The sequence below is a fragment of the Kryptolebias marmoratus genome, linkage group LG1 (assembly GCF_001649575.2).
Source record: "Kryptolebias marmoratus isolate JLee-2015 linkage group LG1, ASM164957v2, whole genome shotgun sequence".
NCBI classification, from domain to species: Eukaryota; Metazoa; Chordata; class Actinopteri; order Cyprinodontiformes; family Rivulidae; genus Kryptolebias; species Kryptolebias marmoratus.
In genome coordinates this window covers 29,794,505-29,808,173 of record NC_051430.1, presented here as the reverse complement: position 1 = coordinate 29,808,173, position 13,669 = coordinate 29,794,505, and the positions used below count along the sequence as shown (strand labels likewise).

The 13,669-nt window shown below is 41.0% G+C and overlaps 1 protein-coding gene across 4 annotated transcripts; it reads right to left on the bottom strand.

Annotated features, from left to right (window-relative positions):
* Window positions 1-3,070: 3,070 nt before the first annotated feature.
* bmp3 (bone morphogenetic protein 3) lies at window positions 3,071-11,784 on the bottom strand. Of its 4 annotated transcripts, none has more exons than XR_001808932.3 (4): window positions 11,129-11,784; window positions 8,752-9,665; window positions 4,210-6,155; window positions 3,071-4,049 (listed from the first exon to the last, which is right to left on the bottom strand). XR_001808932.3 is itself a non-coding variant. In XM_017430863.3 (3 exons), the coding sequence occupies exons 1-3, from the start codon at window positions 11,403-11,405 to the stop codon at window positions 5,964-5,966; spliced, it is 1,383 nt and encodes a 460-aa protein (XP_017286352.1). In that variant the 5' UTR covers window positions 11,406-11,784; the 3' UTR covers window positions 3,071-5,963. The 4 variants fall into 4 exon arrangements, 1 of the variants encoding a protein (XP_017286352.1); XR_005233507.1 differs by having other exon boundaries at window positions 3,071-4,224; window positions 4,265-6,155; XR_001808931.3 differs by having other exon boundaries at window positions 3,071-4,224; window positions 4,295-6,155.
* Window positions 11,785-13,669: the final 1,885 nt, after the last annotated feature.

Here is a 13,669-nt window from a genome sequence, read left to right as displayed (position 1 = left end):
GGTACGGCAACAGGCAGGGGCCAATTGCATGTATCAACCCAGTTTGTGATGGATTGCGCAATCAGAGGTGAAGCTCCGCTTGCTGCTGCTGCACCTCGCGTTTCACCCTCATATTAGAACAGGAAATATGCAATTTTTTTGCGATTTTGACTATAAAAATGCGATTTGGACCATAAAAATGTTCGAAAATTACATACAATACATAAAGATCAGTGGACAAATATTAATATTCATTTTATGTTATGATTTTTTTTTTTCTTGTCATGATGACAGGGGAGGCTCTGCCTCACCTGCCTCCCCTGACCACATGTCCCTGGGTGCTGGTTATAAAGTCTGACAGCTGCAGGTAGGAAGGATTTACGGTAACGCTCTTTGGTGCACCTCGGATGCAGCAGTCTAGCAGACCTTTAGGACCTCTCCTGGCATACACACCTACCTTGACAAAACCAGTAGTTCTTTTGGGACCAAAGCCTGGTTATAAGATTGTGAAACAACATTTTTAGTTTAGGGTTAGGGCTAAGGTATGAATTGTTTTTTAGGTTAAGGTTAGGGTTAGGTATGTACTTGTAATGGTTAGGGTTAGGCTACAGAAATGAATGGAATTCAAGACAATGTCTTAATGAAGATGGAAATACAAACCAATGTGTGTTTGTAGAATATCTCAGAGCTTTGAACAGAAGTGAAACTTTTAGAAAGTAATCATTGGATGAACTGATGAACTTTAGATGTCAGTCTAATTATTGAATTATTCTGTTTCTTTTGCTGGCTCCAGATGCATTTAGTGAAGAAATTAATGGGAAAGTTTTTATTTCTTCCATCTTAGAGAATTAGTGATTTGGCTGTAGCAGGATGAAGGGATGTTTGTAGTGACGACATTGAGAAAAAACCTACAGATAAAACTACATTTAACCGCTCAGACGGCCTCCAAAACACCTCTCCCCCAACCAAGAATCATTTGTGCTTACCTCTCCGTGTCCTTCGGGTCAAACGGACCTGAAGCTACAAGGGCTTCTCTTCAGGAGGGTTTAAAGCATCAAGAGTCCCTTGTTTCGACAGTATTATCCTCAGAGCCCCTCCACTGACACAGCATTACACATAAAAACACAAACACCTCCTCCACTTAAATTATAAAGTGTTAGCATCTCACAGCGAGGCGTCTGAGCTGAAGAAATATTTACCTTTTTGAAGCTGAGTCAACTCTGCGGTTCTCAGCCTCTTCAGGAAAGTTCTGCTCCTTTTGAGGTGTTGATGATGTGCCGAGGAAACTGCAAACTGAGCTGGTTTTCTGTGTCAGGAGGTTAACAGGACACGTGTTTTACATTTTTAAATGTGAGCTTTAATCTGAGCTGATCGCTTGCTTGTGTATATATTGTTAATATATATATAAATTGTTTAAAAGTACCATGTATAAGCTCAAAGCCACTTTTAATCTTTACATATTCCCTAAAATGAATGAGAGGGTTTTTGTAAATCTCATATATTCTGTATATTTGTGTATTGACAGGTGAATGTGTGTGTCCTGTGTGTACAGTGTGTGATCCAGCTGGAAAAGCTGTTGCCTTAAAATCATGTTGAATTTCCTTTTTTAAAAAATTTAAAGTAAAATGGTTTTGTGGAAATAATAAAGACTCCTCAGACTGGTTTGTTTTGCTCTTTTTTTTTTCTACTCTTTCGACATTTTGAATTAAAACCAGCTGTGTGTACATTAATCCCAGCTGACCCCGTGTCCCCGTGAGACAAACTGAACCCTAGCTACATTCAGACATTTACTTTGAGATAATATTTGGAAATTTCTAAGCAAAGGATGCTCATAAATCTGTGGACAAAAATTGCAGTCATGAAGAGACGGATTTGAGCTCAGACAACTGAAGTCTAAGGTTTGGGTGTGACTTATCTGCTCTCTGGGAGGATTTGAGAGAAAACTATTTGTCTTACAGCCGTGAAAGATACGCTGAGTAAAAGGAGACTAAAATGTCTTCATTTTGAGGTATAAATGTTATAAGAAGTATAAAAACTGAATTTAGGAAAAGTTTTTGGAAAATTCAGGCAGCACATTTCTGTGGTAAAATCTCCAAAAATCATTAAACTTAAACTGCAGTTGTATAAAAACTATTAAAAATCCATATCAGTCATGTTAAATCCGATTTTCTCTGACTGGTTTAGAGTTTCAGTCCAAATTTTATCTACATCCTGTTGGACAGCTACCAGAAGTCACAGCTCAGTATTTCTGATCCAGCTGCATGTTTTGTTGTATTTTTGTTCTTTCCTAAAGTTGCAAGAGGAGAAAAAAAGTTCAAATTTCGGTTCTTATTCTCTGGCACCCCTAATTACACTATTATTTTGAATTTTAGGACAGATAGCATAACAACTGCTAAATATCGACTCAATTCTAAGAAAGTATACGGAAGAAATCTGATATTACCATCTTTGTGTCTGCACAGAGGCTCTTATTGGCTCCTTGGGTTTCTCCAGCCAGGACGGCCACCAACAAACAGACATGTTGGATGTAAACTGATAGAGGAATTGGGAATTTGGACAATTAGGAGATCAGACAGAGTTTTCAGTTACATACAGCATCACGAGAAACACTGATGCTGTTCTTCTTATTTTACTGCAGCTCATCTGTCTGCTGAAAAACTCTGGATTCAGATCTGAGCTGTCAAACTTTAAAAAAATGTAACTAAAGTCAGAACTGCAGAAAGTCTTGGATCATCTTTAATTCTCTTTGCAAAGAGCCAGACTTCTGGCATCATTAAAAGTAGTTAAATAGTTTTAAGGGTTTTCTGAAACCTTATCTAGGATTTGAAAAATAAAAACCCATGTTATGACTATTTTTCCATTTCTGATCATATTTTTTAAGCCTCTTAAACCTGATTTGTGAATTCTTCAAGCTTTAAACAAGCACGTAACTCAAGGGATGAGCTGTTGTGTTGATATATAACCAACATGTTATCTTCAGGCAGTCTGTGGTATGGACTCATAATTTGTTCCAATTAATTTAATTGGGACTTAGAGGGAAGACAAGCAAACCTGGACACATTCGAGAAAAAGAGATAATCTCTGACACGTCTGAGACTTGCATATTTTTATTAATTTCTTTGGAAAGAGGAACTCACAGGAGGGAGACCTTTTGAATTCGTTCACCACTTTCTTTCACATCAGTAGTGACAAATGTCCATCAAAAGGGGTAAAATAAAAAACCACCAGCAGCCCCCAGCTTCAGCCCCTCTTTCCCAGATCACACCTATACAAGATATGCAACGTACAGTAAATAAATAGATGCTTGTTAAAGTCTTTTCCATATACAAATATATTTTATGAAGCTTATTGTACAAGCATTTTTTTATCGAACATTTACAAGATAGGACTGAGCAGTGAGGATGAAGAAGATATTCTGCCCTGTATAGAAATGTAACCGTTTCCTACTCCAGACCTTCAGACCTGCATTAAAAAAATAAACTTTAAAAAGAGTAAACTCTGCTGTGTCACACGGAGCTGTAAATTCTGCACTGGTCCAAGTTATGAAGACACATTTTGAAAATTTATAAAGTTAAACAACACAAAATAAATGTCTCTGGAATATCAAAATAGTGAATGATTTGAAATACATTTCTACATAAATTTCACTAGAGAACAGACTTATACAAAAAGCCCTATGGTCACACTTTGTAGGCTAACTATTTTGTACCACAAATCTCTCCGGTTGCTGATTGCAGAGTGAGCCCAGTCCTCTGAGAAGCGACTCGCTCTGAATCCAGGCACTCAGAAGGCGCTCCTGTTGCTCCTGTTATATACAAACAATGTACACATCTATAGAAACAAAATGATTCAATGCTATGATAAAGTCTATTTGAATAAATATAAGGTTCGATGAAGTGTGAGAATAATGTTCCTGTCCTGATTTCATGTGATCAAACACAGCAGCACCGATGTGTTCATGTCTAATCTACTCAAATATCAACCAAACATCAGACCGCATCCCATCAGACCGCATCCCATCAGACCTGATCCCTTCAGACCTGATCCCTTCAGACCTGATCCCTTCAGACCTGATCCCATCAGACCACATCAGACCGCATTCCGTCAGACCTGATCCCTTCAGACCATATCAGACCTGATCCCATCAGACCACATCCCATCAGACCTGATCCCTTCAGACCACATCAAACCGAATCCCATCAGACCTAATCCCTTCAGACCTTATCAGACCTGATCCCTTCAGACCTGATCCCTTCAGACCAAATCAAACCGAATCCCATCAGACCTGATCCCATCAGACCTGATCCCTTCAGACCACATCCCATCAGACCTGATCCCTTCAGACCACATCAGACCTGATGACTTCATACCTGATCCCATCAGACCTGATGACTTCAGACCTGATCCCATCAGACCTGATCCTATCAGACTACTTCAGACCTCATCTTATCAGACCACATCAGACCTGATGACTTCAGACCTGATCCCATCAGACCACCTCAGACCTGATCACCGAGTTTTGGTTTCATTAAAGAACACGTGTAATTTTCAGGCTGAAACAGATGAAGGAGATAAAACCAAACCTTCTGATGATTAAAACATTCAGATATTAGCTCATGTTTTTGTTTTTGCTCGTTGTTCATCTTGTGGAATTTATTAACTGACTTTGCCCCACCGACCTGCAGAAACTGCAGAGGAAAATGAGAATGCATGGATAAATTTGGCACATTTACATGATGTACTGTTATTTTTCTCATGACTGATTACTATGCATTGTCCATTTTTTAAATAAATAAGCTTTAACTTAAATAAAGCCAATGTGGAAAGGTCTTGAAGCGCAGTACCAAAAGTGACCACTAGATGCTGCCTTATAAACCTCTCTGGTTCCAATAAACTCCGACTAAAACAAGGTCAACTTCTCCTCAAAAACTGACTCAGACAAGGTATGATGTCATCATTACCTGGACTCATTCATTCTGATCAATATACTGATGATTTGTAATGTTTAATCATGATGTTTCACGCTTATCATCCACCTTTTGGTCCAAATATGATTAAATCTGACTCTAAAAGACGACTACAGCCAAACAGCAAACCCAAAACTTTAAAGAGGAGAAAACGAGACATGATGAGACCAAATGATAAGTAAAGCAAAACTGTTTTAGACCAGCAGTGTCCTCTGACTTCATGCTGATTTTGTTGATTAAAAAAATGAATGAAGGCACTTTTTAAAGGTTATTCTAATAACTTTCTGTCTTTGTATAAATTTGTATCAAGTTCAGGAAATCATTTAAAAAGACATCATATCATAAGAACAGGACAGGACAGGGTGGATGCTTTGTTACTTTTTTTTAAGTTTCCTCTTTGTGAAGTAAAATAATGCCTCCTGAAAACCTTTACATGATCATAAAAAAAGAGAAAAGAAATGTAGCTTACTCTCCTGCAAAAAAAGATGCTTAAAAAAACAACAACTGAGTGGAGCAGTGATCTGAACACAAACAAGTTATTTTCTCGTCTACATCCGGGCCTTGGAGCCTAATATCAGCCTCTATAGCAGCCGAGACAAGAAGGATAAAATATCTGTTCTTATAGTGAATAACAGTGATAGTACACACATAAATACTTACATAATGAAACAAAAACCATGCACGTGTGAGCGGAGGTGGCTCTGTGGAAATAAGTGAAACCTCAGAGGCATCAGTTTCTGTCTGTTTGTTCTCACTTGTTCTGATTAGAACCCAACAGATAAGAAAAGCTAAAGAGCGGTGCTGATGCTGAGCTGTGAGGATTTGATTGACAGTTCGCTCACGTCATCAGCAGACCAGCTTCCTCCTCACCTGGACCAACAGGAGGCGCTCTCCTCCAGTGCAAAAAGGGAAGCCGTGTTCAGTTTGTATGTGACCGTGGAACCAGGAGAGACGGTTTTCGATGTTTTTGTTTGTCTGCGGGATATGAGGCGTGTTTGAACAGAGAGGGGAAAGGAACTATCGACAGGCGCAGGAGTCTACAGTCATGTTGGGGTAGACTTTCAGCACCACGTTCTTGTCCTCGTCGAAGAAGAGGATGCTGAGGGAGGACATCTTCTCGGGGACACAGCACGGCTCGGGGATGCCCGGGACAACGCCCACGGCCCGGACGATGCTCTGGATGGTCGCGTGGTTAGACGGCTTCAGAGCCTGAAGCATCAGAACAAAAAACAGGCATGAAATTTTCCAATTAGCCTGTCTGTTAGCAAAATATTTCATGAACCACTGAACAAACTTGAATGAAACTCTCAGAAAGTAATCATTAGCTGTTCATCAACAACTGAAAAACGTTTGGAGTTAACCTTATTCAAGATGGCCACCGCGGCTAATCAAACTTTCCAAACACAAAAATGGCTATTACTCAGTCAGTTATATAGATACTAAGCAAAAAACTGGTGTAGTAGTAGCTGAGAGTCATCCTCAACACACACTGATCACTGGAGATCTTGTAATATCTGTTCAACTAAACATAACTTTATTTAAGAGTTGAATAAAAAAAGCTAAAACTCCATATTTGTTATAATAATTATAATAACGATCTTACTTTAAGGGCACTGATTGCAAACTGTTAATATGTTTTTAAATTAAAGATTTGTTTGTTTACCTACAGAAACAGCCGAAGTGACTGAAAACAGCTCAAACGGTTTAAAAAAAGTTTTATTTGAATACAGAACTTGTTTCTCCAACATTCAACTCTTGCTTGCTCCAGCTTCCACGTGTTTTTTGGCAGATACAGTCAAGTGCTTTGTTTACATTGAGTGCATACCCACATTTCAGAGTTGCGTGGTAATATATCTGGAAAACTGCTGGAGTAAACTCATTGAAACTGCACCGTTTGATAAAGTTCAGGAGAACCTCTTCATGTCATTTTTAGGAATGAGAACCTTTTTTCCTGAAAAAGTGGGAAACAAACTCAGAGAGCTTTATTCCTCTTAGGTACCTGGAGTTTATCTGTAGAGAATAAACGAAAGGAGAACTTCCTCTCAGTGGACTTAAGGCTTCTGATTTAAAGTCTCTAACTTTGATTCATCAGGCCATCAGCCAGGATGTTGTTTACGTCTCGAATGGACAAGATCAGCTGCTTTAACGCAAACAGAATTTATTCAGAGCAGCTTTTATCAGAACTATCAAACCAACACCACAGGCTTGTGTGACAAAGCAGAAAACCTGCAGGAGGGGGAGGTCTTCGCCTCAAAGGCCCTGAAACTAATTATATCCAACTACAAAGAGCCACGACTCGGAGTTGAATTAAAGAAACGGAGCTGGAGCATTCCGGCCATGTTTGAAATACCTGTGATGTTATCTCGTCTCCTGATTGTCGCTCGCTCTGTTAATCGAGTACAAACCCGCTCCGCCGTCTGTGTTGGTTCTGATGACTTCAGCTGAGCTTTATGAGCTTTATGCTGAGTCAGCGTTCACACCGTTGTTTTCCTGTTCGTAGTTTTTTGGACTGTTACTATTTGAACCATTTTAACCCAAACTTTCAGCTCCTGCAGGACATTACAGCTATACCTTTTGGTTTTTGCAACATTTATACTTTTAGAAATACTTTTAGAAGATATTGAAATGAATGAAGAACTCTTCAGATCCTTAAAAAGCTTTCTGAAATCTATTTCAGAGTACCTGTTTCATTTTTAGCTTTTAGTTTTTGCTCTGCGTCTTTTAACTTGAACAGCTCAGTTTCAGTAAAGGCATCCAGTGCTCAGCGTTCATGTTGTATTTTTACAGAAAATGTCATTTGTCTATCTGTCTGGTCAGATTTTGCTGACTGGATGTTTATTTAGTGTATTAGGACTTTACTTTGAGCAAACTGCTCTTATTAAATTACACAAACTGACTCTTCAAAGACTCTGTGACCCCGAGCCCTCAGACGAGCTGCAGAGAAACCGAGAGGATCAAACAACTGGACGTTTTACTTCTGACAGTTGAAGATTAAAGCTGGTAAAGTTCAGGATTATCATCTATAATATGAGGCAGACATATTTCAGGCTCTTCAGACTTTAAAGCTGAAACGTCGCGGAGCCTGGACAGAGACTGATTGCTGCTCTGTTTACAAAACGTTTTCTGGACTGCAGAGGCTTCGCAGTTCTTCAGCTCAGCAGGATGAATCAGAAATGAGTCCTGATTGGTTTTATCTCACCTGCTGAAGGTCTGAAACACTTCTCTGTGTATTCAAATTATTTTCTAATTGCGAAAACTTTCTGGTCACCAGCATCTGGCTGAGATCTATAATTGTGTGAATGCTGAGTCAGCATTTATAATATTGTTTTCCTGTTGGTAGTTTCTTCTGGATGAGTTTTGGACTATAACTACTTCAGCTATTTCAGTTATTCAGATATAAAATGTTCAGCTTCTTTCAGTCTTTGTAACTTTTATACTTTGTTTACATTCTTCCATATAAAGGCGTTAAGATCGCTGAAACATAATTCATTGCACTTTCTTCATTTTTAGCTACTGTTCTGCAGGTTTTGGCTTTTATCCTTTGTTCAGATTGTTTTAACTTTATCATTTTAGTTTCAGTTTTAGCAAATATTAACAGTCTAGCAGTTCTTTCTGTTTGGATCTGATTTATTGTGATAGTTGTGTGATTCTTTTAGCACTGACCTCTAAAAGCAAATCCTTCAGGCATATATGCATACTTTTAAATGAATGTTGTTAGAGCATTTGAATATATTTTGCAGCATTAAAGTTCTGTCTGTTTATTTAATGAACAGGAAGCTTGTACAGAAGACATTCTGAGTCTCACCTTTGCCATGGGGAACTGGCAGGACCCTGAGCAGTAGTAGGCATCGAAAGACTTGGGCGATATAATCCATTCGCTCCATCCGATGTCGGCGAAGTCCACCTTCAGGTATCTTCGAGCGCAGTTCCTGGGCTCGTTCCACTGCTTCTTCCGGGCCTTTTTAATCGTCTGCTCATCAAACTGCAGCAGAGGCATCCGCTGCCTCTGATTCTTGCGTGTCTTTTTCCTTGGCCGACGGGGCTGCTTGGGTTCTAAGGGCTCATACGGACTGGCCTCGTCCCATCCGGTCGTCTCGTAGGGGTACTCGGGTCCAGGAAGCTCGTTGTTCTGCAGAGGGAGGAGAACATTGACGGAGCGCTTGTGTCTGGGCTGCAGATGTTCTCCCTCAGTGCGGTTATGCTCGCGCAGTTTATGGTAGCTGAGTGAGCCGTCGCCTCCCACTGAGTGGTGTCTCTGGAGAGTGGCCACCACACTTTCAGGCTCCGAGATGGCAGAGTCGTTGGCGTAAACCAGGATGTAGGGCGAACGATCCGACAGGAGCTTCTTCCACGGCCGGGGGCCCTGAGAGGCCACGTCTATCCCGATGAGCAGCTCGTCGTGGTGTTTGGCCTGATTGACCACCCGAGTGATGTCCTTCCACTGCCACGATATGAAGTCTCTGTAGAGGGTGGACACGTTGATCCGGAAGTTTCCGAGACTCCTCATCTTGTTGTCCACAGAGGCAAAGCTCCAGATGACCATGTGGACCTGGCTGTGTCTCCGGGGGCCGTGGTGGGAGCAGCTTTTGGGCCTGGAGCAGCCCTGGGTGTGGTTCTGAAGGTCTCCAATGTAATAATGAAGAGTGGCTGAAAGAACATCTTCAGACTTGGTGAGGGAGGTGAGGTTAAAAATCTGCAGCTCCTTCTTGTTTATAGTTCCTGTGTGTGGAATAAGGAAGAGTATTTACAGAGTGTAAAACATTTAAATACCTGACAGTGACTTTTCTCATTGTAATACTAAACCCGAGTCAAGTTTGTAGGCTGCCTTTTTAGTTTTTTCTTCTCATAATAATAAATGTAATGATAATGTTTCAGTTGGGTCATTATCTTGAGATAATGAGTTAAAAAACAGACATTATTTCAAAATCACAGAAGTACAAAAGGATTTCTTCAGGATAAGAGATCAGAGTTATCATGCTAGCAACTGTTTTCAGCAGAAAATCTTACAAACTTGTGCAGTAACAGCAACGTTTGGTTCCAAAAATGGCAACAAAGTAATAAACTGTCTCATGCAAAAATGAAGATGTGTGAAAATGTTTAATAAAGCGTTCACTGGAGTTAACTTTTTTTTTTATTGTAAAAATAGGCTCTTGAATAGGCCCTCTGAGTAACTGTTAGACTCCTCCATAAGAATTTCCTCTGATTCTCCAAACTGAGATTGTTCTAATCTGACTGCTGTCTACTGCTGCTAAGATACTGACTGCTCATAAATAGCACCTCCTCCAAAACAACAACAACAAACAAACAAAAAAACTGAAGCGTCTCTACAACTACACACTTCCAGTAATCCCCAGTGCCATCAGACACAAACTCTAAACTTCTACATGAGCAGAAAGACTTAAAAGTGAAGAAATAAATCTCAAACGCGCTTTGGCTCATTTTGTTGAAGTTGCCATTTAAATTCCGGAACATACTGCGCTCTGGCGACAGGAGGCAGCAGGCTACAACCTAACAAACTGGAAGCTGCTCCTTTTAAACACTGCCTATATGTCCAAGTGATAATAACAGCGTGCGCACACCGAATCTGGACTGCATGAGATGAAAGTTTCCATCAATGTCGCGGAGAAACAAAAGCAGTTTAAATATAGGAGCTGCGCGCAGTGGAAAGTCCAGTTCTGCTGCAACCCAGACACGATGAGCAGCTACCCGATCCTGACCCCAGGGCAAAAATCCATTTCAAGTATCAAAGAGTCAAATCTGAAGATGTGAAAGCGCTTGTGTCGACAGACGGTGTTAGGTTGTAAAGGTTTGACTCGAATTTCTCTTCCTGTCGCAGAAAAGTTGGAACAGGTTGATCACATCTGGGTCAACAGGTGGATTTAACTTCCAGCTGCGCAAACCCACAAAAAACAGGATTCTTCATAAGAATTCTATCGTGTTTTCTTTTAGTTATGAACCAAAAAGATCAAAACATTTTTCCACACCTAAAAGAAACAATGTTTTATCAAACCTTGACAATTACGCACACATGCTGTGGACTCTGTGAGGTAAAGCGCAGATATTTCGAGCTAATGAAGTGTTACCAAAACAGCTTTAAACATCTGACATTTACAAACAGGAAGTTCACTTGTGTGCTTGTGGTGTAAAGTGGTGTTAAAATGCGTAAAAGTTTGGATACGTACCCCAGTGCGCCTTGAAGCTGCGGACAGTGTTGCCGTCCCTGAACGGGAATCCAGCGCGGTTGTACTTCGCGTAAAGCATCTGCATGTGCTCCGTCATTGTATCCTGTAAAAGCGCGTCCTGCTCTTCCCTGGTCGTGTGCTTTTTATCCACCGAATGCGTAAAATCCACCTTTTGTCTCTCGGGGAAACTGTCCGTTTTCAGCATCGCGCAGAGTCCAAGGCACAGAAAAGTCCATCCGTAAAGCAGCACGAGCGCAAACCGAGAGCAGAGAGCCATGGCTGAAACAAAGTGAAGGTAACTATAGGGGAAATGATTCTATTCACGCCTCCAGAAGTGTCTCTTATTTCCAAAAACACATACCATCACCCGAGGAGTCCAAAACCGTCCATCACCTTAAACACGAGTCACAAAAACAGTTATCCAAGTTTTCTCTGTGCTTTCGATAAGTTGTACAAATGAAACAGTTAATAAGTAAAAGAAACAAAAAGTTCCGGTGTGATAAAGCAGATGCAGGAGAGCTGCGCCTCTGCAGAAAACAGCGACGCTCTAAGTTTCAGCTCCGAGATGATTTCAGGACCAGCAGGCAATCGTCCCCGTCTCAGCTTTCATTGAAGGTAAAGCATGTTGTGCTTAGTATTATAGGGCTTGAGGGACCAGCTGGGTATTCCTCTCCTATCCACACACACACACACGCGCGCGCACACACGCTCGGAGAGGGAGGGAGGGAGAGAGAGTTTCCTGTTCGAAATACTTTTACGCACGTTCAGCCTGGGGACGAATTATCTCGTTATCGAGAGCACAAGCAGTCAGTTTTATCAGTTGAATTGAGGTGGATGGATCAAATTTTAAAATATTTCACTAAAGGGGACATTCCATGGATTTGCTGAAGCAATGTGAGCACCTGAACTGCTGCCACAGAGCAGCCCCTCCGTGCGTAAATTCTGCTCCGCGGAGCTGCGCGTCTGGGCAGCGCTGCTGAAAGAAGCGGCTTATTGGCGGCTTTAAGGGCTTTCTTCCCTGTTTTGTTTAGGTCAATGGAGTTAAGCACACACATCCTGGACCATCACGGTCTGATCCGGATGCTGTACTGTTCCCCGCCTCCCGCAAAACAGCACATCGGGAGGGGTTCAAACACCCTGCACCCCCCCGCCACTGGTCCTCTTTCAGGGGCACTCGGGAGGAAATGATTAGGGCATTTCCCCGCCCTTGGACATCTGATGGCAATAATATTAGCATGCCATGTCCTTCATAGCACACAGCATACTGGGTGGATTTAACCCCTTCATGATGGAAGAGATGAGCAGGAAAACGTCTAAAGCAGGAAACATGACCGCACTGTGAAGTAAACACACACATGTCAGCTACAGGACAAAATTAAGAAGTTAAAGTCACACAATATTTAAAAAAACTGACCGGTTGCTGAATATATAACAAACTGTAAAAACTGACAGGGAAGTCATTTTGTTTGGTTTCTCATTTATCTTCAGTTTGATTAAATCTAGAAAGTAATAATTAAACCATGTATTTATATAGATTTTACAGCCAAGGCAATATTTCAAAAGCTTAATACTAGAATGATTATAAGTAACAACTGAATTCATCACTTTGTGTTCAGTTTGATGCAGAATTTCCATCTGTGGCTAAAAAAACCCAGTCAAAACGAGCTTTTATTAAAGTGAATATTGATGATTTCTCTGCTATTTGAAGCTCAGTTTAGAGTGGAGGCACTTCTTCACATCATGAGAGAAGTCAGGCCTAAAACTAATAAAAACACGCTTCAGTCAAAAGCCCAACAGCTTAAAAGGCCAATAAAAGAAATTAATGCGGTGAAAACCATTTAACTTTAGTTTTACTGCAGAATCATTACTATTTACAGAGAAATAATCTGAGTGGGTCACAGTGACATTTTTAAGACTTATTTAAGTTTCAAACTTTATTTTTTTTTATTTTTGATTGACTGAAGCAAATTTAAAGGAAGTAAAGCGGAAGTCCACCCTCTTTGAAAACTGTGGTTTTAGATGTCAGGACATGAAAACATTAATCTGGTCTTTACCAGGTTCTAAAAGGACTTAAATCTAACCTCACCATGGATCCCACCGTGTCATTATTTATTAAACAAAAACAAAACTTTAAACTGGGTCCAGCCCCTGATCCAGTCCTGCTGCATCATGACCCGGTTTGGTCCAAACTTCAGCTGTCGGACAGACGGCCTCACATCTGACTCCAGAATCAGCCCAAACCATCAGCCCTCCACCACCGTGCTGACAGCTGCAGTGCATTCTGGGTAAACATCTGTCCTCTGGTCTGCAGAGGAGCCCAAACCATCAGCCCTCCACCACCGTGCTGACAGCTGCAGTGCATTCTGGGTAAACATCTGTCCTCTGGTCTGGTTCTGGCCCAGAAGTCTTGTGGTTCCTTCAAGTCGAGCTGTCATGTTGTTTTTAGAGAGAAGAGGCTTTAACCTTTGACCTTTGACCTGCTAACTGAGGCCTGTAGAGTCTCTGAGCACTGCACAGTCTGACCTTCAGGGGGAAGATCAG

Excerpts from the sequence above, each read along its gene's own strand:
- bmp3 (XM_017430863.3), bottom strand. The coding sequence starts at position 11,405 with ATGGCTCTCTGCTCTCGGTTTGCGCTCGTGCTGCTTTACGGATGGACT. Across the intron at positions 9,666-11,128 it reads CAGCTTCAAGGCGCACTGGG|GAACTATAAACAAGAAGGAG; the intron begins GTACGTATCCAA and ends TTCCACACACAG. Across the intron at positions 6,156-8,751 it reads GCCAGTTCCCCATGGCAAAG|GCTCTGAAGCCGTCTAACCA; the intron begins GTGAGACTCAGA and ends CTGATGCTTCAG.